Below are 27,172 nucleotides of genomic sequence, written 5' to 3' on the forward strand. Positions count from 1 at the left end.
ATGTTAGTTTAGGGAAAAACACAGGCTATTTCATCCCTACAAGCCTGTTTAGCAGAGGATTTTATTAAATGAAATTAAATTAATAATAATACAATTATTAAGGGACGACGTGGCGAAGTTGGTAGAGTGGCTGTGCCAGCAATCGGAGTGTTGCTGGTTACTGGGGTTCAATTCCCACCTTCTACCTTCCTAGTCACGTCCGTTGTGTCCTTGGGCAAGACACTTCACCCTTTGCCTCTGATGGCTGCTGGTTAGCACCTGTGAATGTGTGTGTGAATGGGTAAATGTGGAAATACTGTCAAAGCGCTTTGAGTACCTTGAAGGTAGAAAAGCGCTATACAAGTATAACCCATTTATCATTTATCATATAAATATAGGAAAAAAAATACCGGCAGCGGTAAAGTTTAGATGCATGAAGGAAAGAAGAAAGTGAATGAATGTTTATAACTGAATACATTAACATTTGCATAAAAAATTTGTTTTCTTTTGTATTATTTTTATGACAACCTTTTTCCAAAACACTATATAGAATGTGAGATATAACAGGATAATGCATACATTTATCATTTGTTTTCAAAATAGTTTAAAAAAAAAGTGGGACCCCAAAAATTTACTGTGGGACCCCATTTTTATGACTTGATGGGACCCTATTTTGAAATTTCCTAGCGCCAACACGGATGGAGTATTGGTGCGTGCAAAACAGCAGCAGGCGGTTCTAATACTAATCAAATATCATCCCGGGGGCCTTTTTGACACGTAGGCTTTATCGGATCATTTTTCAAAAAAATTTAAATGTTCTTTATTCGGACATATGGATAAAATGTCATTATACTTCATTTTAGACATTTAGATTTTTAACAGTTGCCTCAAATGTTGGTGTTTCCTTTCTTGAGACATTCCCCCTTTCAGAGTCTCCTCCTCCCCCTTTGTCTTTGCTCCATCCTTCCTTTCTAAAGATGTCTTTCTGTCCTGCTTTCTAGTCTTTTCCGTGCCTGTCCGACTCTCCGCCCCCTGCCCCCCCCCCAAACCTCAGCTACCTTCTCGCCCCTATCTCCACTCCCAGTCCTGGCCCCCCTGGAGGGACATTTGTCACAGGCCGTGAGAGGATGACACCCTGCATGAGGAGCTGTCAATCACCTCAATCCTGAAGCAAGAAGCAAGCGACGACCTCCAGAAAAAAGTGGTCTTTCTGCCCGGAACCAAAAGGTAGGAGATATGTGCTGCTGTTTCGTATGTGCTGTGACTCATCTGAGACTGGACAGGCGCTGCCAGCTGAAAATGTGATAAGGTTCGGGGTGAAATAGTGCAAGGACTGCTGCTCCTGTAGATATGAGGCAATCTTTTTCTGCTCTAATTTAGGCGTCAAAGCATGCATGAACATCTTAAAAATAGAAAAGTATTCATTCCGAACGAGAGTTATGCATTAAATGAACATATTGGCTGTGACTGCTGCAATACTTTCACCACTAATACAAAAAAAACTACAAAAAAGTTATAGTAATCCCAAGGGTGACCTCTCAGCAATCTGATGGACGCTTTAAAGGAGCCATATGTAGTAATGTGGCCAGAAATGGTACTGCAATCACGTTTAAAAGTCTGTAGTCCCTTCCCACTCTCCATGACTGAGGTTGCCAGATATGCAGCTGAATCCGAATCCTACTCCAAGGAACTTCAAATGGCAATCGACACCAATATTTTAGTCGGAAGTCGAGACAAATTGTTGGCATTGCCCTGCTAAAATGTCTAGTTTGACCGCACGGACCGCCATCAAAATATCATATGTACAAAACCAGTGAAGTGGGCACGTTGTGTAATTCGTAAATAAAAACAGCGAAGCCGGCTGCGTTTCTGGGTGTTGTTGATAAATGGCTTTCGCTTTGCATAGTAGAGTTTTAAGTTGCACTTACAGATGTAGCGACGAACTGTAGTTACTGACAGTGGTTTTCTGAAGTGTTCCTGAGCCCATGTGGTGATATCCTTTACACACTGATGTCGCTTTTTGATGCATTTCCTCAGCTTAACCGCATATTGAGAGTGAAATAGGCACTGACACTACACATATCCACGTAGGTTTTATTTTGTCCAAAATATATGTTGCCCTGTCAGTTGGATGACACATCGACATACAGGCTTTGATTGATTGATTTAAACTTTTATTAGTAGATTGCACTGTATAGTGCATGTTCCGTACAATTGACCACTAAATGGTAACACCCGAATACGTTTTTCAACTTGTTTGAGTCGGGGTCCACGTAACGGCCATATATTTCCCCAGTTAGTCGATGTGTCATTGACTGGGCAAGCATGCTAAGCATTACACTAGGAGCTAAGCACCATCACACTAAGCATTCGATGCACGAACATACCAGCTTTGTTAGACAAGATCATAGACTGTATCGGACAATATAGTTTACATACCAAACGTCCATTTCCATTTATTACAAGTAATTTTAAAACGTCAATGCCTGACTTACCTATTAAGGAGGAAATTAGCATGTTTGGCGTCAGATGAAAAAATGTTTTCCGCCTTCATACGTCTCCATCTTTCAAAGGCATTTACGATACAAATCCTCGTTTTGTTCCTGGCTTTGTCATGAATAATTTGAGAATCGTAACGACGCCTTTTAGATTTACTAAGGTCTGACATGTTTGGTAACTTTACCAGTGGCAGTAGCTCCACGAAGAGGGCGGTGTGTAACTGGCAACCTGGATGTGACACACTCACTGACTTTCTTATTGGTCAAACGGTGGAGGGCAGGGCATTGAAATTAAAACAATATCAAGATTTCGGGGCTGTAAATCTAATTTTGAAATGCGCATATCCCGGCTGAACTACCGTTATCAGTTGTAGAGGTATTTAAAAATTATTTATTAATGCCTCTTGACATATCAGGGCCATTTAATGATGACTTGACATGACAATTCTACATATGGCTCTTTTAAGTGTGATGATCATTATTGGTTTGTTTCATAAACTGAAGTGTAGAAAATGAATATGTTGAAGGAATGACTGCTATAAAGTATGTAAAAGAGGAAAATAACACAATTCTAATTTTAGTAATTTTGCAATATCATTATGGAAGTAGTTGTGATTTATTCAGAATTATAAGTTCATTTAAAAACATAGCTATTTCTATATAACTATCAACTACATTCAGTGTCATAAAAGATTACTAATATATTATTATATAATGATAATTCCCTTTTTGCATATGCATGTTATTATAAGCAGTAATATTTAAACAAACAGAAGAATGATATCGAGCTAAATATGTATACTGTATATAAATACATTTTATTTTTTTGTATTTTACTTTTTTTAGGCACAATGTTTTCACTGAGAATGATGTGATTTCATATTGAATTTTTTATGACTAATTTGTCTTTTTTTTGCTTTATAAATAATAATAATTATAATACAAGAACATTATATAATTATAATAATTTCTACAATTACCAAACATATGTATTTTGATGGAGATTTTGTTCAATTAAATGTGTGTTTAATTATTACCACACTTCATTTTTTTTATGTGTTCAAAATCAATGTTTTGTTATTGTTGTCCTTTTCATGATTATTCAAACAAGTACAGAAATAATGATTACATACTTTTTTTAACAGGAGTATCATGAGCTGTTCAATTTATGATTTGAAAACAAATATTTGTACTTAAAAATTCTAAATTTTGCTCATTTATTTCCCGAGAATATCTCGATTTATTAATTAATTGTGATGTGTTTCATTAGGGACGCACATTAGTTTTTTAAATGCCTATATTTATAAATGTTTTATTGATTTATTTAATTATAGGGGGATGGCGTGGCGCGGTTGGGAGAGTGGCCGTGCCAGCAACCTGAGGGTTCCTGGTTCAATCCCCACCTTCTACCAACCTCGTCATGTCTGTTGTGTCCTTGAGCAAGACACTTCACCCTTGCTCCTGATGGGTGGTGGTTAGGGCCTTAAACGGCAGCTCCCGCCATCAGTGTGTGAATGTGTGTGTGTGAATGTGGAAATAGTGTCAAAGCCCTTTGAGTACCTTGAAGGTAGAAAAGCGCTATACAAGTATAACCCATTTTACCATTATTGTTGTCATTTTCATTATCGTAAAAAAAAAAATGTAATTAATATTATGGATATTGTGAGCTATTATTAAATAATTTAAATGCATGTGTATTTTTTTTAATTGTATATTTGTATTATTATTAATTGTATTGCACTTCACTTGGCTTCAGTCCTCATTAGGAAGGATAGAATCCTACAATGGCGTCACAGATCCCAGCTCTCCCACAATCCTTCACTCCCAGCACCGACAGCGTCTTCTCTGACCAGTCCGGCTTCTTCTCCCTGGACTCTCACGTCCCGGGTCTCTCCAAGGTGATCCTCAACAAGCTCAACCTGTCCGACTATGGACAGTACAGGTAGGAAACGACACCAGGCGACCAGGTGACCCAGAACCCATGTGAAGCGTTCCGCCCGTGTCCGAGCAGGGCCGCCCTGGAGGGTCAGACCAAAGGAATCGCCTTCCGCGACTACAGAGAGATGTTCCAGAAGATGGAGGAGACCTTCAAATTCTGCACCGCCTGCAACAAACTTCCAGAACACCTGAGCGAGGGTCAGAAGCTGAAGCGTTGTGTCAAGTGAGTTGGATATTTGCACGGATGCACCCAGCTGATTAGCACGCGGCGTCAAGTGAAAGCGGCACTAAGCTGCATTCTGACATTGCTGGCCATCACTGGCATGACTAAGAGCGGCCATGATGGAAGATGTCCAGGTGTAAATATAGCTGAGACCTTCTGACTGTGACTCATCTCGCTGGAACTCTGCAGCATATAAAACACACTTACTGATGTTTCTAATGCCCAAACATGCCATGGCAGACTTTACAGCCTACTTTTTTTTACGATGGGGATTTAAAGAAACAATATGCGATTATCTGACTGGTAGATAAAAAGCTGCATCAAAACCGTTGTGATGATAGCAAGACTGGCTGGTTGAAAACAATTACGTCTGGCCATCTATTATACTGGTGGACCAGGCAGGACACAGCTCATTTGTGTAGCATACCTTTTATTTTATGCCACCCTTTTTATTATTATTATTATTATTATTATTTTGCTGCAGCTGTTACATATACTGTAATATTGTACATGGTCATTTGGATTTGTTATATATTGTATATATCACGTATAAATATAATTGTAGAGGTTGCTGACATACACTTCACAGGAGCCAGGCGTGCCAAGTTGAACAAAGTTTTTTAATGTACATAGATTGTATCAAAATCTTTTCTCCAGCCGAACGTGACTTTTTCAGTCACGTTCGTATCCTCTCTCCCTTTTGCTCCCTGTTTAAGACAACAGATGATTAGATTAACACGTACCACCTGTGAAATCTAATCACCTGCCAGCTGTGTCTCGCCGTCAGCACTGCCACGCCCCCGTCTGATGGTGCTCTGTCCTCAGCACCATGGACAGAGGCGGTGACCTTTGCTCCTGCAGGCAGCGCTGGCCACATCTCCCTCTGCAATAATATAATATAATAATACAATATATCAGTATATATTATATACTGTGTATATAATATGTAAATATTACATGTATGTTATATTTTATATCGCTACTGTGGTACATTTTTAGTCTTCTTAATACCTGCATTATCCTTTCCATCCTTACACTTTCCATCCTTTGAAACTGAGCTACTGTGTGGGACAATTTCCCTTGTGGATCAATAAAGTTTGTCTAAGTCTAATCCCATTTAAGAGTTGTGTGCATTAGACACTCGTCGGCCATTACGATGATCGATTACTCTTCAAACGTCATTGTTTAAAGCAACGATATGTGAGAATCGTACATTTCACAAAACAGCACCCAGGCCATTGTGTGTTCTTAAACTGTCTTCTTATTTACCTCCAATCTGCCACTTTAGTAGTCTGTGATGCTGATGGACCAGCCAGGACACGTCGTACGTTGAGTTAGTGCTAACCTCAATGCTAGTATTATAGTTAAAACTCACATAGAGCCCAGTACTTTTTTTTGCATGTTATTTATTACAGGAATTTAAAGCAACAATATGTGTGAATCACACCTTTCATTAAAAAGACACCATTGTGTTTGTAAAGAGAGAAATTGTCTCTATAGTAAGCTCCAATCTGCCACGGTTGTGGTCTGTGATACTGATGGACCAGCCAGGACACCTCTTCTTCTTACATTACAGTTAAAACTCACTTAGAAACCATATCCCATAAAGTACATTTTTTCATGTTATTTATGGATTTAAAGCAACACGATGTCTGTCAACAACTGGCCTTAGCATAACAGCTTTCTAATCATGTTCATAATCCACTGGCATGTAAGAAGAGGTATGCCATATGTCCATTATAACATCCAATGCGATGCTGGTGGACCAGCCAGGACACGCCGTACGTTGAGTTAGTGCTAGCCTCAATGCTAATATTACAGTTAAAACTCACATAGAGCCCATCTCCCGTAATGTACTTTTTGTTGCATGTTATTTATTACATGTATTTAAAGCAACAATATGTGTGAATCAGACCTTTCATAAAAAATACACCATCATGTTTGTAAAGAGAGCAATTGTCTCTATAGTAAGCTCCAATCTGCCACTGTTGTGGTGTGTGATACTGATGGACCAGCCGGGACACGTCGTACGTTGAGTTAGTGCTAGCCTCAATGCTAATATTACAGTTAAAACTCACATAGAGCCTATATCCCGTAATGTACTTTTTTTGCATGTTATTTACTACATGGATTTAAAGCAACAATATGTGTGAATCAGACCTTTCATAAAAAAAATACACCATTGTGTTTGTAAAGAGAGGAATTGTCGCAAATGTAAGCTCCAATCTGCCACTTTTGTGGTCTGTGATACTGATGGACCAGCCAGGACACGCCGTACGTTGAGTTAGTGCTAGCCTCAATGCTAATATTACAGTTAAAACTCACATAGAGCCCATCTCCCGTAATGTACTTTTTTTGCATGTTATTTATTACATGGATTTAAAGCAACAATATGTGTGAATCAGACCTTTCATAAAAAATACACCATCATGTTTGTAAAGAGAGGAATTGTCTCTATAGTAAGCTCCAATCTGCCACTGTTGTGGTCTGTAATACTGATGGACCAGCCAGGACACGTCGTACGTTGAGTTAGTGCTAGCCTCAATGCTAATATTACAGTTAAAACTCACATAGAGCCTATATCCCGTAATGTACTTTTTTTGCATGTTATTTACTACATGGATTTAAAGCAACAATATGTGTGAATCAGACCTTTCATAAAAAAATACACCATTGTGTTTGTAAAGAGAGGAATTGTCACAAATGTAAGCTCCAATCTGCCACTGTTGTGGTCTGTGATACTGATGGACCAGCCAGGACACGTCGTACGTTGAGTTAGTGCTAGCCTCAATGCTAATATTACAGTTAAAACTCACATAGAGCCCATCTCCCGTAATGTACTTTTTTTGCATGTTATTTATTACATGGATTTAAAGCAACAATATGTGTGAATCAGACCTTTCATAAAAAATACACCATCATGTTTGTAAAGAGAGCAATTGTCTCTATAGTAAGCTCCAATCTGCCACTGTTGTGGTCTGTAATACTGATGGACCAGCCAGGACACGTCGTACGTTGAGTTAGTGCTAGCCTCAATGCTAATATTACAGTTAAAACTCACATAGAGCCTATATCCCGTAATGTACTTTTTTGGCATGTTATTTACTACATGGATTTAAAGCAACAATATGTTTGAATCAGACCTTTCATAAAAAAATACGCCATTGTGTTTGTAAAGAGAGGAATTGTCGCAAATGTAAGCTCCAATCTGCCACTGTTGTGGTCTGTGATACTGATGGACCAGCCAGGACACGTCGTACGTTGAGTTAATGCTAGCCTCAATGCTAATATTACAGTTAAAACTCACATAGAGCCTATATCCCGTAATGTACTTTTTTTGCATGTTATTTACTACATGGATTTAAAGCAACAATATGTTTGAATCAGAACTTTCATAAAAAAATACACCATTGTGTTTGTAAAGAGAGGAATTGTCGCAAATGTAAGCTCCAATCTGCCACTTTTGTGGTCTGTGATACGGATGGACCAGCCAGGACACGTCGTACGTTGAGTTAATGCTAGCCTCAATGCTAATATTACAGTTAAAACTCACATAGAGCCTATATCCCGTAATGTACTTTTTTTGCATGTTATTTATTACATGGATTTAAAGCAACAATATGTGTGAATCAGACCTTTCATAAAAAAATACACCATTGTGTTTGTAAAGAGAGGAATTGTCGCAAATGTAAGCTCCAATCTGCCACTTTTGTGGTCTGTGATACTGATGGACCAGCCAGGACACGCCGTACGTTGAGTTAGTGCTAGCCTCAATGCTAATATTACAGTTAAAACTCACATAGAGCCTATATCCCGTAATGTACTTTTTTTGCATGTTATTTATTACATGGATTTAAAGCAACAATATGTGTGAATCAGACCTTTCATAAAAAAAATACACCATTGTGTTTGTAAAGAGAGGAATTGTCGCAAATGTAAGCTCCAATCTGCCACTTTTGTGGTCTGTGATACTGATGGACCAGCCAGGACACGTCGTACGTTGAGTTAATGCTAGCCTCAATGCTAATATTACAGTTAAAACTCACATAGAGCCCATCTCTCGTAATGTACTTTTTGTTGCATGTTATTTATTACATGTATTTAAAGCAACAATATGTGTGAATCAGACCCTTCATAAAAAAATACACCGTTGTGTTTGTAAAGAGAGGAATTGTCTCTATAGTAAGCTCCAATCTGCCACTGTTGAGGTCTGTAATGCTGGTGGTCCAGCCAGGACACCTCTTCTTCTTACATTACAGTTAAAACTCACTAAGAGCCCATATCCCATGCTATTTATTACATGGATTTAAAGCAACACGGCGTCAACAACTGGCCTTTGCATAACAGCTTTCTAATCATGTTCATAGTCCACTGGCATGTAAGAAGAGGTATGCCATATGTCCATTATAACATCCAATGTGATGCTGGTGGACCAGCCAGGACACCTCTCGAGTTTTGTTTTGCTGACATTACTAACATTTTTAAACAAAAACAAAACACCTATTGAAGTATATCAGAGCTTATATAACAGCTTGTTTATGGTAGATGGATTTAAAGTCACAATATGTAATATTGTTCTCTTAGCATAAGAGCATTACAGAAACTTTGAGACTAAGCTGGTTTGTAAAAAGAAGTATTGCATTTCTCTAATTACCTGCAATGTCCTGCTAGCGTGGCGGTCAGTGATACCTAATGGACCAGCCAGGGCACCCCTTTTATTGTGTTAGTGCTTCAGGTGTTATAATCATACTTCACTTACTGACATTTATCAGGAAAAAAAAACCCATCCCATAATGTCAATTGAAGGTTACATAACGGTCTGTTTTTTTATCACATGGGTTTAAAGTCACAATACGTCATAATTTTTACCACAGCACAAGAGCATTATCGAACCTTGTAAAGTAAGCTGGCTTGTAATAAAAGATATGTCATTGCCATAATCTGCTACTTAAGTGGTCGGTGATACTGGTGGACCAGCCAGGACACCTCCAATCTCGTCACGCGTAAAGTTAAAGTTAAAACTTCTTGCCATTTATCAGCAATTCAACACATCTCAGGGTGTATATAAAAGCCTTTTTAATTACACATATTTAAAGTCATAATATGTAATATTTGATCTTTGCGTAAAAACCTAATAAGTTTGATGATAACGTATATTAGCATTGTAATAGTGAGGATGGATCGACCTACAAGTATGGTTGTTACGATACCAATATTTTGGTACTGGTACCAAAATTATTTCGATACTTTTCGGTACTTTTCTAAATAAAGGGGACCCCAAAAATGGCATTATTGGCTTTATTTTCACAAAAAATCGTAGGGTAAATCAAACATATGTTTTTTACTGCAAGTTTGTCCTTAAATAAAATAGTGAACATACAAGACAACTCGTCTTTTATTAGTAAGTAAACAAACAAAGGCTCCTAAATAGTCTGCTGACATATGGAGTAACATATTGTGTCACATTTTCCATTCTATTATTTTGTCAAAATTATGAGGGACAAACTGTAAAAATGAATTATTAATTTACGTGTTCATTTACTGTTAATATCTGCTTATTTTCTCTTTTAGCATGTTCTATCTACACTTATGTTACTTATGTTAAAATGTAATAATCACTTATTCTGCTGTTGTTTGATACTTTACATTAGTTTTGGATGATACCACACATTTAGGTATCAATCCGATACCAAGTCGTTACAGAACCGGTACTTTTCAGAGGCGGTATAGTACCGAATACGATTCATTAGTACTGCAGTACTATACTAATACCGGTATAATGTACAACCCTACCTACAAGTGTCCAATGATCTTGATGTACCAGCCAGGACACATGTCATGTTGTGTTTGCTGTGCAAACTTAAAATAATTTTATTTTTATTTTTATGTATGTTTGTGCTCTACTTCAGTTTCTGATCATGTCTTTAAAAAAATACACAATATATATCATTAATACAGTAAATTATGCCTTAAAACTGTAGAGGGACCCTGAAACTCAACAGAAAAAGTATTCCTTACTTCTACTTTACCACACACTTTACTGCTAAACCTCATGTTAACCTTTCACCCCAAAAATCTGCTTTTTTTTTTCTTTTTCCCGAAATGGGAGTTGGTAATTGGAAAAGCTGTCCCAAGTGAGTTTGGAGCTCCCAAAATTCACACACACACACACATACACACACACACTAAAAATTCCCAGCTGCTTCTGCCTCTCTCAGAGGTACTTGTTGGTAGCAGCTGATGTTTTATCACAGATTGTAATTAAAATATAAATGTTTTTATCATTCTCTTCACACTAACACGTCTCAATTTGAGTAACAAGTACACGATGTGTGCATATTACAGTAAATGTGCACATATTGCACGATATTGCATTGCAGTCGGCCATGCAACTGTTATTTTGAGGAGACGTGGTAGGCCACAGCATTAGGTACACATGAACAATGCGAGAGTGCTGAGTTGGCGTTACGCATGACGTTTTAATGGACGCTCAAAAATGTGAAATACTCGGAAATCTGAATAATAGTCCGGTAGGGAAAGGATTTACAAACCCCGTTTCCATATGAGTTGGGGAATTGTGTTAGATGTAAAAATAAATGCACTACAAAGACACAATATTTGATGTTCAAACTCATAAACTTTATTTCTTTTGCAAATAATAATTAACTTAGAATTTCATGGCTGCAACACGTGCCAAAGTAGTTGGGAAAGGGCATGTACACCACTGTGTTACATGGCCTTTCCTTTTAACAACACTCAGAACTGAGGAGACACATTTTTTAAGCTTAATCATTTTGCAAATGCAGCCTGCTGAAAATGATGGAAAGCGCCACTCCACATAGCAACTGACACTGTGGTTAAGTTGCAATTTTTACAGAATGCATTTTTAAGATATTCAACACTCTACTGCCGTCCGGTGGCTTAAGTGGATAATGCACCCACCCCAATTTGTTTCACGTGAGGCCAAGTGAATTCTCTTTCTGTAATTTGTCACAATCTATATTATTATTACTTTTATTTTATTTATTTAATTATTTATTTGAAACAAATCACTGAATTGACAAAATACAATTTTCATGGTAAATGTTGCTGCATAATTATGAAAATATCCCAGGTTTGGAACTTATGGTCTTATGGTAGTTTTATGGTTGAACGGTAAACATATGCACACCATTTGTATGTACATATATTTTTGGTACTATAGCTTAATATTTAAATTACTGTAATAATAATATAAATAAAATAAAGTATTGTTTTTTGTTTTTTTATTGTTTCCATACTAAAGCCGTACATTATGTACCTATTTAACAGTGCACTATCTAAAGCCTTTAAAACCAAAATATTATTATTATTATTATTACTATTATTTTTATTATTAATACTATTCATACTGATAAACCATACATTCATTATGTACCTATTTTATTTTATAGTGCAATATTTCAATCCTTTTAAAACCAATACATTATTTCAGTTATTATACTAGTATTATTATTTTTATTATTAATAGGCATACCAATTTTGTACCTATTTTATAGTACAATATTTTAAATCCTTTGAAAACCAATATATTATTATTATTATTATTATTATTACTATCCATACTAAAACACTACATTCATTTTGTTGCTATTTTATTTCATAGTAAAATATTTGTATCCTTTTCTAACCAATATATTTTTATCATTTTATTATTATTATTATTATTATTATTATTATTATTTTAATATTATTATTATTATTATTAGCATTGTTTTATACGGATAAATCTTTGTTAAATTAACGATGTACCTATTTTATTTTATAGTACAGTATTTCAATCCTTTTAAAACCAATATTATTTTAATTATTACACTTTTATTTTTTTTAAATAAGTACATAATTTTTAAGTACATTCATTTTGTACCTTTTTAATAATATAAAATGTAAATCCTTTTCAAACCAATATATTATTATTATTACTATCCATACTAATAAACTCTCCATCCATTTTGTTGCTATTTTATTTCATAGTACAATATTTTAATCCTTTTCAAACCAATATATTTTTATCATTTTATTATTATTATTATTTTAATAATATTATTATCATTGTTATATACTGATAAACCATATATGATTTGTTAAATATATTATATAGTACAATACGTTAATCTATTTTAATCAATACCATTTTTTATTTATATATTTTTTTATATTAAAAAAAAAAAAAAAAGTTTTCAATGCACTTTCCCCAACTAAATGTGTATTTTATGTGGTTCTTTTAACAATAGATACTGTATGTTGCAACATGTTTTTTCCAACTACATTTAATAATAATAATAATAATAATAATACCTGGGATTTATATAGCGCTTTTCTAAGTACCCAAAGTCGCTTTACATGTTAAAAACCCGTCATTCATTCACACCTGGTGGTGGTAAGCTACTTTCGTAGCCACAGCTGCCCTGGGGAAGACTGACATTTGATTTCCTGCTGTTAATTTTCATGAATGTGTATGATATTTCATGTTTTGGTTGTTGGTTTTATATCTTATACAGATTATAGATGTTTTTTTTATCATCCCTTGCATGCTGACAGGTGTTTAAATGTCTACTACTGCACCAAAGCCTGTCAGGTCAACAACTGGCCAGAGCATAAAAAGGTGTGCAAGACGCTGCGTCTGGTGGCCATTGACAGACTGGTGGAGTGGCTGATGTTCAATGGTGAGTAGATGAAGAAGAAGAAGATTCAGTCAAACTAACGTTCCAATTCTGACAGGAGATCTTCCACTTCCTACCGACAAGTGGTCCAAGCCTGCAGCTGAGGTCAAGACCTGGCAGGACTGGCTCCCCATGCAAGAGGAGCACCTCACCACCCGCCTGGACGCCGTCTTGACGAGCAGCAACATGGAGCTCCTCTGGAGAAACGCCAGCAGGCCCAGACCACAGGACCCCGACCTGCGTCAGTCCGTGTGGCGAATCCAGAGCGAATTCCTCTCCCGGGTCCTCACAGTGGCCGTCGCCGTGCAGCACTACCAACTAGACCCTCACTCCAGACCCCTCACCATCCACATAGTGGGGGCGTCACATAACGAGACCATGGGAGCCCGACTGAGCGACTATGACGAGCTGAGCCACATGTTCCCGGGACATCAGGGCGTGGAGGTGGTCATGGTGGGACCGGAGGTGGTGGACGGACCAATCACGAGGCCGCCGCTCACGGCCTTCGGGCCCAAGCAGAGGGTCTACATCAGCGCCTATAAGGGGCTCTACCATCACTTCTGGGAGGCGCTGGTGGAGAAGGAGGAAGCATCCAAACCAGACCTGGTGGTCGGCTTTCATCCTGGTACGTCAACTCACCACATCCCAAAAATAATTGTTTTTTGGTACAACACTGCACTGAAGTTGGCCCTTGTAGAACATGTTTGGTCTCCTCAGTCATTCAAAGACTGCTGGCGTTACATTGCAGACTAGTAGGATCTTAAAGGCCTACTGAAACCCACTACTACCGACCACGCAGTCTGATAGTTTATATATCAATGATGAAATCTTAACATTATAACACATGCCAATACGGCCGGGTTAATTTATAAAGTGACATTTTAAATTTGCCGCTAAACTTCCGGTTCGAAACGCCTCTGAGGATGACGTATGCGCGTGACGTAGCCCGGCGAACACGGGTATGCCTTCCACATTGAAGCCAATACGAAAAAGCTCTGTTTTCATTTCATAATTCCACAGTATTCTGGACATCTGTGTTCGTGAATCTGTTGCAATCATGTTCATTGCATTATGGAGAAGGAAGCTGAGCAAGCAAAGAAGAAAGTTGTCGGTGCGAAACGTAACGACGTATTTTTCGAACGTAGTCAGCAACAACAGTACACAGCCGGCACTTCTTTGTTTACATTCCCGAAAGATGCAGTCAAGATGGAAGAACTCGGATAACAGAGACTCTAACCAGGAGGACTTTTGACTTCGATACGCAGACGCCTGTAGAGAACTGGGACAACACAGACTCTTACCAGGATTACTTTGATTTGGATAACAAAGACGCAGACGTGCTACTGTGAGTATGCAGCTTTGGCTTCTAAACATTTGATCGCTTGACCGTATGTGCGCAACTTTTTTTTGCGTATGTACGTAACTTTTTTAAAATATATAAGCTTTATGAACCTTGGGTTAGGTGAACGGTCTTTTGGGCTGAGTGATTGTGTGTGTTGATCAGGTGTTTGAATTGTATTGGCGTGTTCTATGGAGCTAGGAGCTAGCATAGGAGCTAGGAGCTAGCATAACAAACACGCAGGTGTTTTTATGCAGGATTAATTTGTGGCATATTAAATATAAGCCTGGTTGTGTTGTGGCTAATAGAGTAAATATATGTCTTGTGTTTATTTACTGTTGTAGTCATTCCCAGCTGAATATCAGGTACCGTGAGTATGCAGCCTTGGCTGCTAAACATTTGATAGCTTGACCGTATGTGCGCGTCACGTACGTAACTTTTTAAAAATATACAAGCTTTATGAACCTTGGGTTAGGTGAACGGTCTTTTGGGCTGAGTGATTGTGTGTGTTGATCAGGTGTTTGAATTGTATTGGCGTGTTCTATGGAGCTAGGAGCTAGCAGAGGAGCTAGGAGCTAGCGTAACAAACACGCAGGTGTTTTTATGCAGGATTAATTTGTGGCATATTAAATATAAGCCTGGTTGTGTTGTGGCTAATAGAGTATATATATGTCTTGTGTTTATTTACTGTTGTAGTCATTCCCAGCTGAATATCAGGTCACCCCCGGCTCTCACAGCATCTTCCCTATCTGAATAGCTTCAACTCCCCACTAGTCCTTCACTTGCACTTTACTCATCCACAAATCTTTCATCCTCGCTCAAATTAATGGGGAAATTGTCGCTTTCTCGGTCCGAATCTCTCTCACTTCATGCGGCCATCATTGTAAACAATAGGGAACTTTGCAATATCGCGAAATGATCAAGTATGACACATAGAATGGATCTGCTATCCCCGTTTAAATAAAAAAAAATAATTTCAGTAGGCCTTTAAAGGCCTACTGAAATGAATTTTTTTCATTGGATTCCACACTCTCTCCTTTTTCTATTGTGGATCACGGATTTGTATTTTAAACCACCTCGGATACTATATCCTCTTGAAAATGAAAGTCGAGAACGTGGAATGGACATTCACAGTGACTTTTATCTCCACGACAATACATCGGCGAAGCTCTTTAGCTACAGAGCTAACGTGATAGCATCTGGCTTAAATGCAGATAGAAACAAAAGAAATAAACCCCTGACTGGAAGGATAGACAGAAAATCAACAATACTATTAAACCATGGACATGTAACTACACGGTTAATGCTTTCCAGCCTGGCGAAGGTTAACAATGCTGTTGCTAATGACGCCATTGAAGCTAAATTAGTTACGGGACCTCACAGAGCTATGCTAAAAACATTAGCTATCCGCCTACGCCAGCCAGCCCTCATCTGCTCATCAACACCCGTGCTCACCTGCGTTCCAGCGATCAAAAGAGCGACGAAGGACTTCACCCGATCATAGATGCGGTCGGCGGCCCGGAGACGGAGGAAGTCAAGGTGAGGTCGCCGGCTAGCGCGTCTGCTATCCATCTCAAAGTCCTCCTGGTTGTGTTGCTGCAGTCCGCCGCTAATACACCGATCCCACCTACAACTTTCTTCTTTGCAGTCTTCATTGTTCATTAAACAAATTGCAAAAGATTCACCATCACAGATGTTCAGAATACTGTGGAATTTTGAGATGAAAACAGAGCTTTTTGTATTGGATTCAATGGGGTCCGAATACTTCCGTTTCAACGATTGACGTCACGCGCATACGTCATCATACATAGACGTTTTTAACTGGAAGTTTCCTGGGAAGTTTAAAATGTCACTTTATAAGTTAACCCGGCCGTATTGGCATGTGTTGCAATGTTAAGATTTCATCATTGATATATAAACTATCAGACTGCGTGGTTGGTAGTAGTGGGTTTCAGTAGGCCTTTAAACAACAACAAAATCCGCACAATTAAGGATACATATCTTCAATTAATAAAAATAGCATTTCTATCTTATATATATCAGGGACTCTCAAACTGTGGTACGTGTACCACTAATAGAATAGAATAGAAAGTACTTTATTGATCCCTGGGGGAAATTCATCACTACAGTTCGCTCACAATAGACAATAAATACTATACAGCATTATTTACATGTTGAATAATATAAATATATTATACATATATTCTACATTTAAGTGCAGTCAAGAAGGAACATGCATTATACAGTCTGATGGCTGTCGGTATGAAGGACCTCCTGTGTCGTGTTACCATAGTGCTACCATAGTGGTACGCGGGCTCCGTCTAGTGCAGTGGTTCTTAAACTGGGTTCGATCGAACCCTAAGGGTTCGGTGAGTCGGCCTTAGGGGTTCGGCGGACCCGAGACACACCCAACTCATCGTGCAAATAAAAACTTCTCCATATCGGCGTATTACGGATACGGCAACAGCAGAAGTCACACTGATTTGCAGGTGTGTACTTTGTTGTGAGTTCATGCACTGTGTTGGTTTTGTTCTTTGAAAAAGGTGATGTTCATGCATGGTTCATTTTGTGCACCGGTAAAAAAAAAAATATAACTTTGCCTTGAATTAGAAAAAAAAAACATTAGATTTTTCACTAAAGAAGGATTCGGTGAATGCGCATATGAAACTGCTGGGGTTCGGTACCTCCAACAAGGTTAAGAACCACTGGTCTAGTGGCACGCCAAAGAATTAAATATTCAAACACAGTGTTACCGTTCAAACTGTTACAGTGGCCAAACATTATTAAATATACTTGTGAAATAAAACCTCTGCTTTGTTTTTGATAAATACTTAGGGCTACGATGTTACTGTATTTTAATGTTGGTCATTATGGTGGAACTTAGAGAGCCAGGTGTTTTCTGAGGTGGTACTTGGTGACAAAAGCTTGACAACCACTGCTATATATTATGTTTTATATTTGTAGTTTTTTTTAAATGTTTTTTTACTTTTTCACCTGACATGACACGGTTGTTCTGTCAAATGAATAATTTTTTTAAAATTGTAATTATAATATAAAATCTCCCCAAAATTAAAGAAACATATTTGATATTAAAGCATGTATATTCTATATATTGTGTTTTGAATACATAGTGTTATGAGTTGTATTTTTTTAATTTTTGCTTTTATATGTTTTTAGATTTCTTAGATTGAATTAAAAAAAAGGAAAAAAATAACGGATAAAAAAAAAAATCAGCAAAACCACCATTTTGGTCTTTGATTTTAAATATGTTGGAAAATAAAAACGCGAAAAGCAGAAAAGTAACCATTAGAAATATATTTGTAGTGTGGTAGGTTTTTTACCTTTTATATTTTGCGGTTCCAGTCTGCTTGCATGGAGTCCAGGATTTGTTAGATAAAAAACTGGGGGAGAAAACCGGAGAAAAAAAATTACAATTTTAAACCACCATTTTGGTCTTTTATTGAGCTTGAATCAGAAGGAAAGCAGAAGAGTAAACATAAGAAAAATATTGAAAGGTTATATATTCACTCATGTGTTTAATTATGAAAAATTAAAAATGCATTTACTTAAAAAAAACATTTATTCTATTCACTGTTTTATCAGTACAGTCCACTTGCATTGGAGTTAAGTACGTAGTGCAGGGGTTCTTAACCTTTTCGACCTCGGCACCCAACTCCTCCACTACAGAGGGGCCCGGGGCCCACTCAAATATTAACACCGAATGAGTAATCTTACTCATGATTTTAGTCATATTCAATAATGATGTTTAACATACTTATAGTTTACAACATTGTCAAATGACATGAAAGCATGTGTTGATCACAAATGTTATTATTTATTTACAAATTAACTTTAGGTTTAGGTCAGGCTGATTAGAAAAAGTATGAACAACTGACAAAAAATAAAAGTGCATACAATTATTTTGTGCAAAAAAATAAATGAGCAAGATCAATATTTAATATTTTTCTTCAATAAAATTTAAGTGCAAATGAAAATACAGCTTCACCACTTTGGATGTATTTTTTGCGCTAAAGTAACTTCTCTATGACTTCAGCTCTCGTCTTCTTCTCTTAGTTTGATGTTGTCATTACTGCCACGAGTGGTGTAAAAGTGTATTACAACTCAGTACTGCTGTGGCATATATGGACCACAGCTGAGAAACATATTTTTAGCCGGCCCTCTAGAGGCGCTCGTGGCCCATTAAATGGAGTGGAATAGTATCACCTAATAATTGTTCGGTCAAATGAAAGTGAAAATACTTTATCGACCAAAACAGGTTCTTATTCCCCGTTTACACTGCGATTGTTGAAAGACCGGAATTGACTTACATGTGAGTTGAAAAATAAAGGTCCAGTAGATCCACGCTGATGTCCGTGTCTCCTCAACTTAACAGCTATAAAAAGATTACAACCCTCCCAAATATTTTTAACTATATACATGCATTCATACATTATATTACTTTCATTTATTTTCACGTGAAAAAACACTCATTGTTAAGGTGTGGCGACTTTTGTTTTATTTTGTAGTAGAAGCGACTTCCTCCCGGTCAACTTCCTTTGTTTGCACTTTATCAAAGTGCACATGCAAGTGACGTTGAGGCCACATTGGGGCGTAGCCTTAGATAACAACTTAAACCACAAAATAAAATATAAATATTATATATGAATACAAATAGCAATTTACCCTAAATATTGTGTTTTAAATTTGTAGTTTAATGCATTTTTGTTTTTATTTCATGTTTTGCTCTTACAGTCCGCTAGCATCAGGTTCAGATTTGTTTGATTTTTTTTTAAATGAATAGAAAAATAATTGAAAAATATTTGTATATTTTTTATTTATAAATTCATGTATGTGTTGATTTATTGGCTATTTTTTCAAAATGCATTTGTTAATTTAAAAAAAATAAATTCTAATACACTTTTTGCTTCTGTTTCGTCACTTGTATCAGAGCTAATTAGTGTAGTGAACTCACTTTATGAGACACGTTACCGCCAACTACAGGACTGGAGTGGAACAGCATCACCAAAAATATGCAGTAATGACCGAGATTATGATTGTAATTCCAACAAAATAGCACGAAAATATATTTTAAGACTTAGTAGCTTTACTTTTGATTTTTTTTTTCAAATGCAACAATTAATTGATGTATTATTTTATTTATTTTCTTCCCCTCAAAAAATACTGAATTGAGAAATGTATCTTTATTTGTTTAAAAAAAACACTTTATAAAGCACATTACTGCCACCTTCATGGATGATACACTTAAAAGATAATCATGATGACAAAATGTGATTAATTATTTAATTGTAACAAGAAAACCCAAACAAATAATGTGAAAAATCCGCTTTTATGGGACTTTTTTGCAGTGTTGTGTATTGTATAAAACAATCGTTATGCCTATAAATGGGAGGGGTCAAAAACTATCGTATCCTCATTTTATCCTCCAGAACGGAGCCAATGGGATTTTTAACAGTTAGGCGTCTACTTGCTGAAATATGTCCCCAAACATGCAAAACCATTTTTTATCATTGCATTGGGGTTAATGCGTGTGTATGACGACACATGCAGTGGCAGCTCATAAAGTGCCGCTGTATGCTCACACCTATTCCACGCTCAGTCTGCTGTTCCGTGACCTTTAACCCGTCAAGCAGCAGTAAAGCCCACCCAGCCGCACCCATAACCCCTCTGGCTTACTTATCACCGTGAGCTAAATATACAAGACTACCTCATAAACTGCCTGAGAACCTGGATGCTCGTCAACATTGTGAGAAGGCTGAAGACACGGGACAGCATGCAAAGAAGCATGACCAAGCATAAAGTGGGATGGACTTTGGTGGATGAATTATTACATCCAATTTATTGAGTCTCCATAGAGGATAATCAGATTAACACAATTATATGAAATCAAAGATACAGATTTAAAAAAGAGCCGGAGAGTATTTATAAGTAAAATAGAGTATACCTACATTAAAAGTTGCATATAAGAGAAAATTAATAATTTCTGTATTTTTGCGTGTGTGAAAAAAATGTATACGGAGATTCCATTTGAAATAATTACAAAAAATACTTTGAAAAAAACATATTTGTTTGAAGAAAAAAACTTTGTACATATATATATATATATATATATATATATATATATATATATATATATATATATATATATATATATATATATATATATATATATATATATATATATATATATATATATATATATATATATATATGTATATATGTATGTATACACATATACATTTTTATGAAAGACAACATTAAAAATTTCAAGATTTTAATATTTTTAAGCAATATTTTGGTTGGTGATTAGAGTGTCCGCCCTGAGATGGGTAGGTCGTGAGTTCAAACCCCGGCCGAGTCATACCAAAGACTATAAAAATGGGACCCATTACCTCCCTGCTTGGCACTCAGCATCAAGGGTTGGAATTGGGGGTTAAATCACCAAAATGATTCCCGGGCGCGGCCACCGCTGCTGCTCACTGCTCCCCTCACCTCCCAGGGGGTGATCAAGGGTGATGGGTCAAATGCAGAGAATAATTTTGCCACACCTAGTGTGTGTGTGACAATCATTGGCACTTTAACTCTAAAAGTGTATTTAAAAATCACTTTTTTTTTTCCAATTGAACATAGATTTGCTTAAAATAAAAAATATATTTAGAAAATAAGTTTATTGTTTTAAATAAATGTATATATACAAATATATATGAATGTATACATATTTTACACAAATATATATATATATATATATATATATATATATATATATATATTTATATATGTATATTCAAGGTACTCAAAGCGCTATACAAGTATTACCCATTTATCATTATCATTATATACATATATATGTGTGTATATGTACATACATAAATGTGTGTATGTATACAAAAATATATACATATATGTACTAATATATATATATATGCAGATATGTGTGTCTATATATTTTTTTGATTAAAGTACAAACAATTATATATTTTTCCATTTCTTTAAAAGAAAATCACAAAATTGTGTAAGCCTAATTTTCATTTATTTAGCAGATTTAGTTTAATTTAACACATTTTCACCAAACAGTGATGCAATGTGCATCATACAGAGGAAAAATATACAAAAGTACACCTGAAATATCAAAAATGTTATTCCCTTAGCAAAATGCACCGGCTTATAAGCCCAAAATGACTTATAATGGACTTGTGCAGAAACATGCTAACTTTTCTACAGTCATTTTAGGTCATTTGCAACCACAAATATGCAACATTTGCAGATTTTCCAGGCTTTGCAGAACTCTCCTGTTTAATGAGGCCTATATTGTATTCTCTATAAACTGTTCCTTCGATCCTAACCTGCATAAAGGCCAGATTGTCAATAATGCCGCAGGATTTTTGCAATTAAAAGCCAGAATGCTGCATTTTATCCCTTGAAGGTTTAACCTCGACCGAGGCAGAACAGCTGAAGCTTTAAGCAATCCATCGCTTGCTCACGTCCAGCGCTCATATTTCTCACTATGCACGATTATGCTTTCACCATTCCAGAGGAGCTGACGTCCTCCAAAACGGAGAGGTCTTGCTGATCAATGAGGAGCCCACTCAAGGACGGAGCAGGAGGGGGATTTAGAGTATCTGCTTTCGCAGCGCGGAGGCCCGGGTGAAGGGCGAGCTATTCATACCGCGGAATAAATCAGAGCCAGGGTTGAAGTGACAAGTGGCGGCTAATGTGAGTGCAGGATTATCCGGCAGGTTGAAGCCAGACTGCGGCTCTCGCTTGTCAACTAGTCCGTGTCAGCAGGCCATCGTGGATTTTAAGCTAGTCAACAAACATTGTTCCCTTTTTTTTTGGCATTTGGATAATCCCAGGGCTGGCTAGTTTTACATCCCTTTTCACATAACCCAATAAATGACATGCAGTTATGCAAGTCTATATTCATTCTGTGAAGGAAATACCATTTATTTGCGAGCAAATTCATCCCCCGCCGGGGATATTTCTTATATATTCTAAATTGCACCGTGTTCGGCAATCAAAACAAATTGGTGCAAATATTCAGTTTTGAGCTAATTAGTTGTCATTTGCAGGTTTCCATGCCAACCAAGGTCTGGCTGAAGGTTGGCTCCCGACTCTTCTGCTGCTCAGAGACTACAACATCCCATCATTCTTCACGATGTACAGGTCCGTCATATGAATTACTTAATTATTAATAAGACAAATATTAATAGTTTCCTGTGTCTTAAACAGGGATGTCAAACTAATTTTAGATGGGGGGCCACATGGGGAAAAATCTACTCCCAAGTGGGCCGGATTGTTAAAATCACGGCATGATAACTTAAAAATAAAGACAACTTCAGATTATTTTCTTTGTTTAAAAATACAACAAGCACATTCTGAAATTGTACATATGAAAATGTTGTTGTTTATTTTTACACTTACATGTTGCGGTTAATAGTATTCTATCTTTATTTGTCGTTATTTATACTTTCTGAATAAATGATGTGATAATGTTCATCAGTCAACTCATTGGTGTTCATTTTCAATCTTTCAAGATAAAAAATGTGCATCAAAATCCAATTACAGGATGTTATTTGTCAGGTTCAAACACTGATGACATCTATTAAACGAGACAAGAAGCAAGGAATTAAACAGAGACAGAATTCAATTTGGCTCAATTTGAGGAGAGACGCACAGTGTCTCAGCACGCTCTGGCGAAAGATTGTACGCCACCTCTTTTTATTTGGACTTTCCCGGTTTACATAACAACAGCTCGGTCACATTAACACAAAAGAAAAAGATGCCTCGGGCTTGGGCTGGTCCTGGATCGAGCTTGGGCAGGTATTGGATCACAATAGATAACCCTTCATGTCTCCTCCCATCGTACACAATGGAATTTTACAAGCCTTTGGCTGGGTACAACAAAGACAGCCTCTGTCTGCTCGCCGGAAGTTTCCAAAAATGTTTGTGATAACATACATAAAATACTCTGACATTTTTTATGTAGTTTTTTCATTTTTCTTGACTGGTGCACTAACATCATGTGGTTTATTTATTTATTTTTTTACATAATTAGCATAATCTACAAAGATACAAAGTATTGCTATTGCGACATCTAGTGGACACATTTAGAACAGCAGTTTCTTTCATTCAAAAATTTCGGCTCAATTTTATACTTAGCAAACTCATCCTGCGGGCCGCATAAAACCTGTTCGCGGGCCTGATCCGACCCGCGCGCCGTACGTTTGACACCCTTGGTCTAAATGGTGCAGTTTGTTTGCGTCCCAAACTGAAAGCTACAATGTTAAGTAAAATTGTATTCAGTTCCATATTTTTGTTGTTGTTATTTATTCATTTTTGTTGGATGTTTGTTAGATTAGAAGATAAAAAAACTCACCAAATCATTATGATTATGAATTACTAATACCAACCTAACTATGTTGGACACCTATAAGGGGGAACTGCACTTTTTTAAATTTTGCCCATCATTCACAATCCTTCTGTGAGACAAGCACACATATGTTTTTCTTTTTTAAATGCATTCTAACTTGTAAATAAAGGCTAGCAAAAGTCAGCTAACAATGAAGTTATCACCGTTTTATATACACACACTGAAAGTTAATGTGTAATGTAGTAACAGGCACATTCAAAATAACATGTAATATTTATGTATTTTGCTCATTTTACACTGCAAAAAAAAGAGCTGACAAAATATAAAATAAAGAAAAGATTTCAGTAAAAAAAAAACCTAAAGACGAGTGAAATGATCTGTCTTGCAGCTACGTAATTTTCTTGTTAAGACATCCTAAATTAAGATTTGTATATCTAGAAACTAAGCAGGACTTTTAAGATAGAAACGAGTATTCTATTCTGATAACAAGCATTATAAAATAAGCATTTTTGGGATGTTGCAGAATCTTCAAAACAATATTTTCTATGTGGGGAAAACCAGAACATAATATTTGATTAGTTGTTTTTCTCAACTTTAACACTTTTAATCTAGGATAAACAAAATATAATCATTCATGCTAAAATTAACATTACGATGCATAGTCGACGACTAAAAATAAGTAAATATCTCCTAACATTAGCAACATTTCTAGAAATACAATTTTAAATCTTGGCAAGTGGCAAATCATTTGCAGTGTACGGTGGCATATTAATTTCACCGACGCGACACGCAACGTTTGCTCTTTCCGTCAACAATAACAACAACAACACTAATTATGGTAGACTTCTCTGGAGTCAACGACTACTTTGGGACTAACGATGATCCGGAACCTTATATTTTTGAGCCTGAGTATAAGGAGGATGAACTACAAGTTTTGGAAGCTGAGTGCTAAGCAGATCCAGCAAGTGGCACTAGTGCTAAGTGCTAAACAAGAAATACAAACCGTGAACATAATAAAACAATCACTTACTCTACAATGTCTGCTCTACCTGAGATGTTTATATCTTCCCGTTTAGGTGAAGAATTAATCATAATTATCACGCAGGTTAAAAAAAAAGAAAAGGTGGGCGCAAGCGAGCGCCTTTTCGTGTCTTTCTCACCATCTCCGGGTCTAAGCTAAATGTCAAAGTTGACAATGGGGTGGAGGGTGTGCATTATCCACTTTAGCCGCCAGATGGCAGTATAGTGTTGAGTATATTAAAATGTGTTTTGTGGCAATTTCCACTTTGACCACAGTTGCTATGTTAAAAGTTAAAGTACCAATGATTGTCACACATTGTGGTGAAATTATTCTCTGTATTTGACCCATCACCCTTGATCATCCCCTGGGAGGTGAGGTGAGCAGTGAGCAGCAGCTGTGGCCGCGCCCGGGAATAATTTTTGGTGATTTAACCCCCAATTCCAACCCTTGATGCTGAGTGCCAGGTAATGGGTCCCATTTTTATAGTCTTTGGTATGACTCGGCCGGGGTTTGAACTCACAACCTACCGATCTCAGGGCGGACATGAGTGGCACTTTCCATCATTTTCAGCAGACTGCACTGCAAAATGAATAACCTTCCTCTCACACGAGACTCACCCAGGAATGGGGCCATTTTAGGAATCGTATTTGTGGACCAGCCCACAAACTTTTTAGTTGTGTTAGCTTTAGCATTAGTGCTAATGATGTGGTTATGCAGATGTTTTAAAGGTACAGCACACCGCGCCCTTTTTGCAATAATATGATTTCTACAATCATCATCTATTGTATTCATTTATTTAATTGTCATTCCCGTCCACATTTGCATTTGAAAATGAGTTCCATTTTGCAGAAACTTTGGGAAATCAAGGGACATTCTGTCCTTTTTACCAGAATCTCTATCATCTCTATCTCTACCAATTTTCAAATCCCTTCACTGGCTTCTTGTTCCACTCAGGATTGAATACAAAGTGTCCCTACTAACCCACCAGTGCCTCCATGGAAATGCCCCCCTCTACCTCAAAAAACGACTCACCCCCAAATCCTCCACACGACACCTGCGCTCCGGACAGGCTAACCTCCTCAAACCTCCGAGGACAAAGCTACGAACAATGGGGGACCGGGCTTTCTGCTCCGCCGCTCCTAGTCTGTGGAACGCTCTCCCTGACCACCTGAGGGCACCACAGACTGTGGATGCTTTTAAAAAAGGCTTAAAAACCCTTCTTTTTAAAAAAGCCTTTTTTTAGATATATGCATACTAGTCCTAGCTATTAGACTGTTCTAGTTTTTATTTTTATTTATTTGTATTATCTTTTTTTTTAATTTTTTTAATACACTGTAGCACTTTGAGGTTGTTTACTCAATGTAAAGTGCTTTTTACAAATAAAATCTATTATTATCTTCGTCTGGCCTATAATGTCTCATCTGGTGGACGTTATGTGAAGATTTTTTACATAAAAAACATATCTCCTTCTTTTCCAACAGTGACATGGAGCTGAAGTACTCGCTGCAGATCCTGCTGGAGTTGGAGGTGCACATTCGGCACAGCGGCGCCAATCCGTTCACATCTCAGAAGCCCGAACAGGTGCAGGCCTGTCCCAACAAAGCACCTGTGTACTGCAACTCTCACTACGTCGCTTTCCAGGGGCTTTTACCGCGAGAAGACTTTGAGGAGGCCAACTAAGAGATTGTGTCACAAGGACAATGTATCTTCAACTTGACTGATTTTACGGCATTGTTTTTTTTAATTCTGACACCAGGGGGCGCATGTAAAGTTTTTAAAAACTCATGTTGTAAAGTTTGAGACAATGCATGTGAATTTAATGCTCCAAAATCAGGTCACATGCTTACTAGCTGTTCAAGATGTCTGAACAGGAGATATAAATACAAAACCCCAAACCAGTGAAGTTGGCACGTTGTGTAAATAAAAACAGAATACAATGATTTGCAAATCCTTTTCAACTTATATTCAATTTAATAGACTGCAAAGACAAGATATTTAATGTTGGAACTGAGAAACTAATTTAAAAAAAAAAAAAATCATTAACTTAGAATTTAATGGCAGCAACACACTGCAAAAAAGTTGGC

General features: G+C 36.9%; 1 protein-coding gene across 1 annotated transcript; it reads left to right on the plus strand.

Annotated features, from left to right (window-relative positions):
• Window positions 1–1,079: 1,079 nt before the first annotated feature.
• On the plus strand, window positions 1,080–27,167 carry LOC133654991 (putative protein MSS51 homolog, mitochondrial). Its single transcript, XM_062054872.1, has 7 exons — window positions 1,080–1,206; window positions 4,234–4,419; window positions 4,489–4,638; window positions 13,219–13,343; window positions 13,399–13,965; window positions 22,767–22,860; window positions 26,570–27,167. The coding sequence occupies exons 2-7, from the start codon at window positions 4,262–4,264 to the stop codon at window positions 26,766–26,768; spliced, it is 1,293 nt and encodes a 430-aa protein (XP_061910856.1). The 5' UTR covers window positions 1,080–1,206; window positions 4,234–4,261; the 3' UTR covers window positions 26,769–27,167.
• Window positions 27,168–27,172: the final 5 nt, after the last annotated feature.

The sequence above is a fragment of the Entelurus aequoreus genome, linkage group LG08 (genome assembly GCF_033978785.1).
Source record: "Entelurus aequoreus isolate RoL-2023_Sb linkage group LG08, RoL_Eaeq_v1.1, whole genome shotgun sequence".
Taxonomy (NCBI): Eukaryota; Metazoa; Chordata; class Actinopteri; order Syngnathiformes; family Syngnathidae; genus Entelurus; species Entelurus aequoreus.

Bases quoted from the DNA above. Each gene is read 5' to 3' on its own strand.
- LOC133654991 (XM_062054872.1), top strand. From the start codon at position 4,262: ATGGCGTCACAGATCCCAGCTCTCCCACAATCCTTCACTCCCAGCACC. The intron at 4,420-4,488 runs GTAGGAAACGAC...GTGTCCGAGCAG, and splicing joins TCCGACTATGGACAGTACAG to GGCCGCCCTGGAGGGTCAGA. The intron at 13,966-22,766 runs GTACGTCAACTC...TGTCATTTGCAG, and splicing joins GGTGGTCGGCTTTCATCCTG to GTTTCCATGCCAACCAAGGT.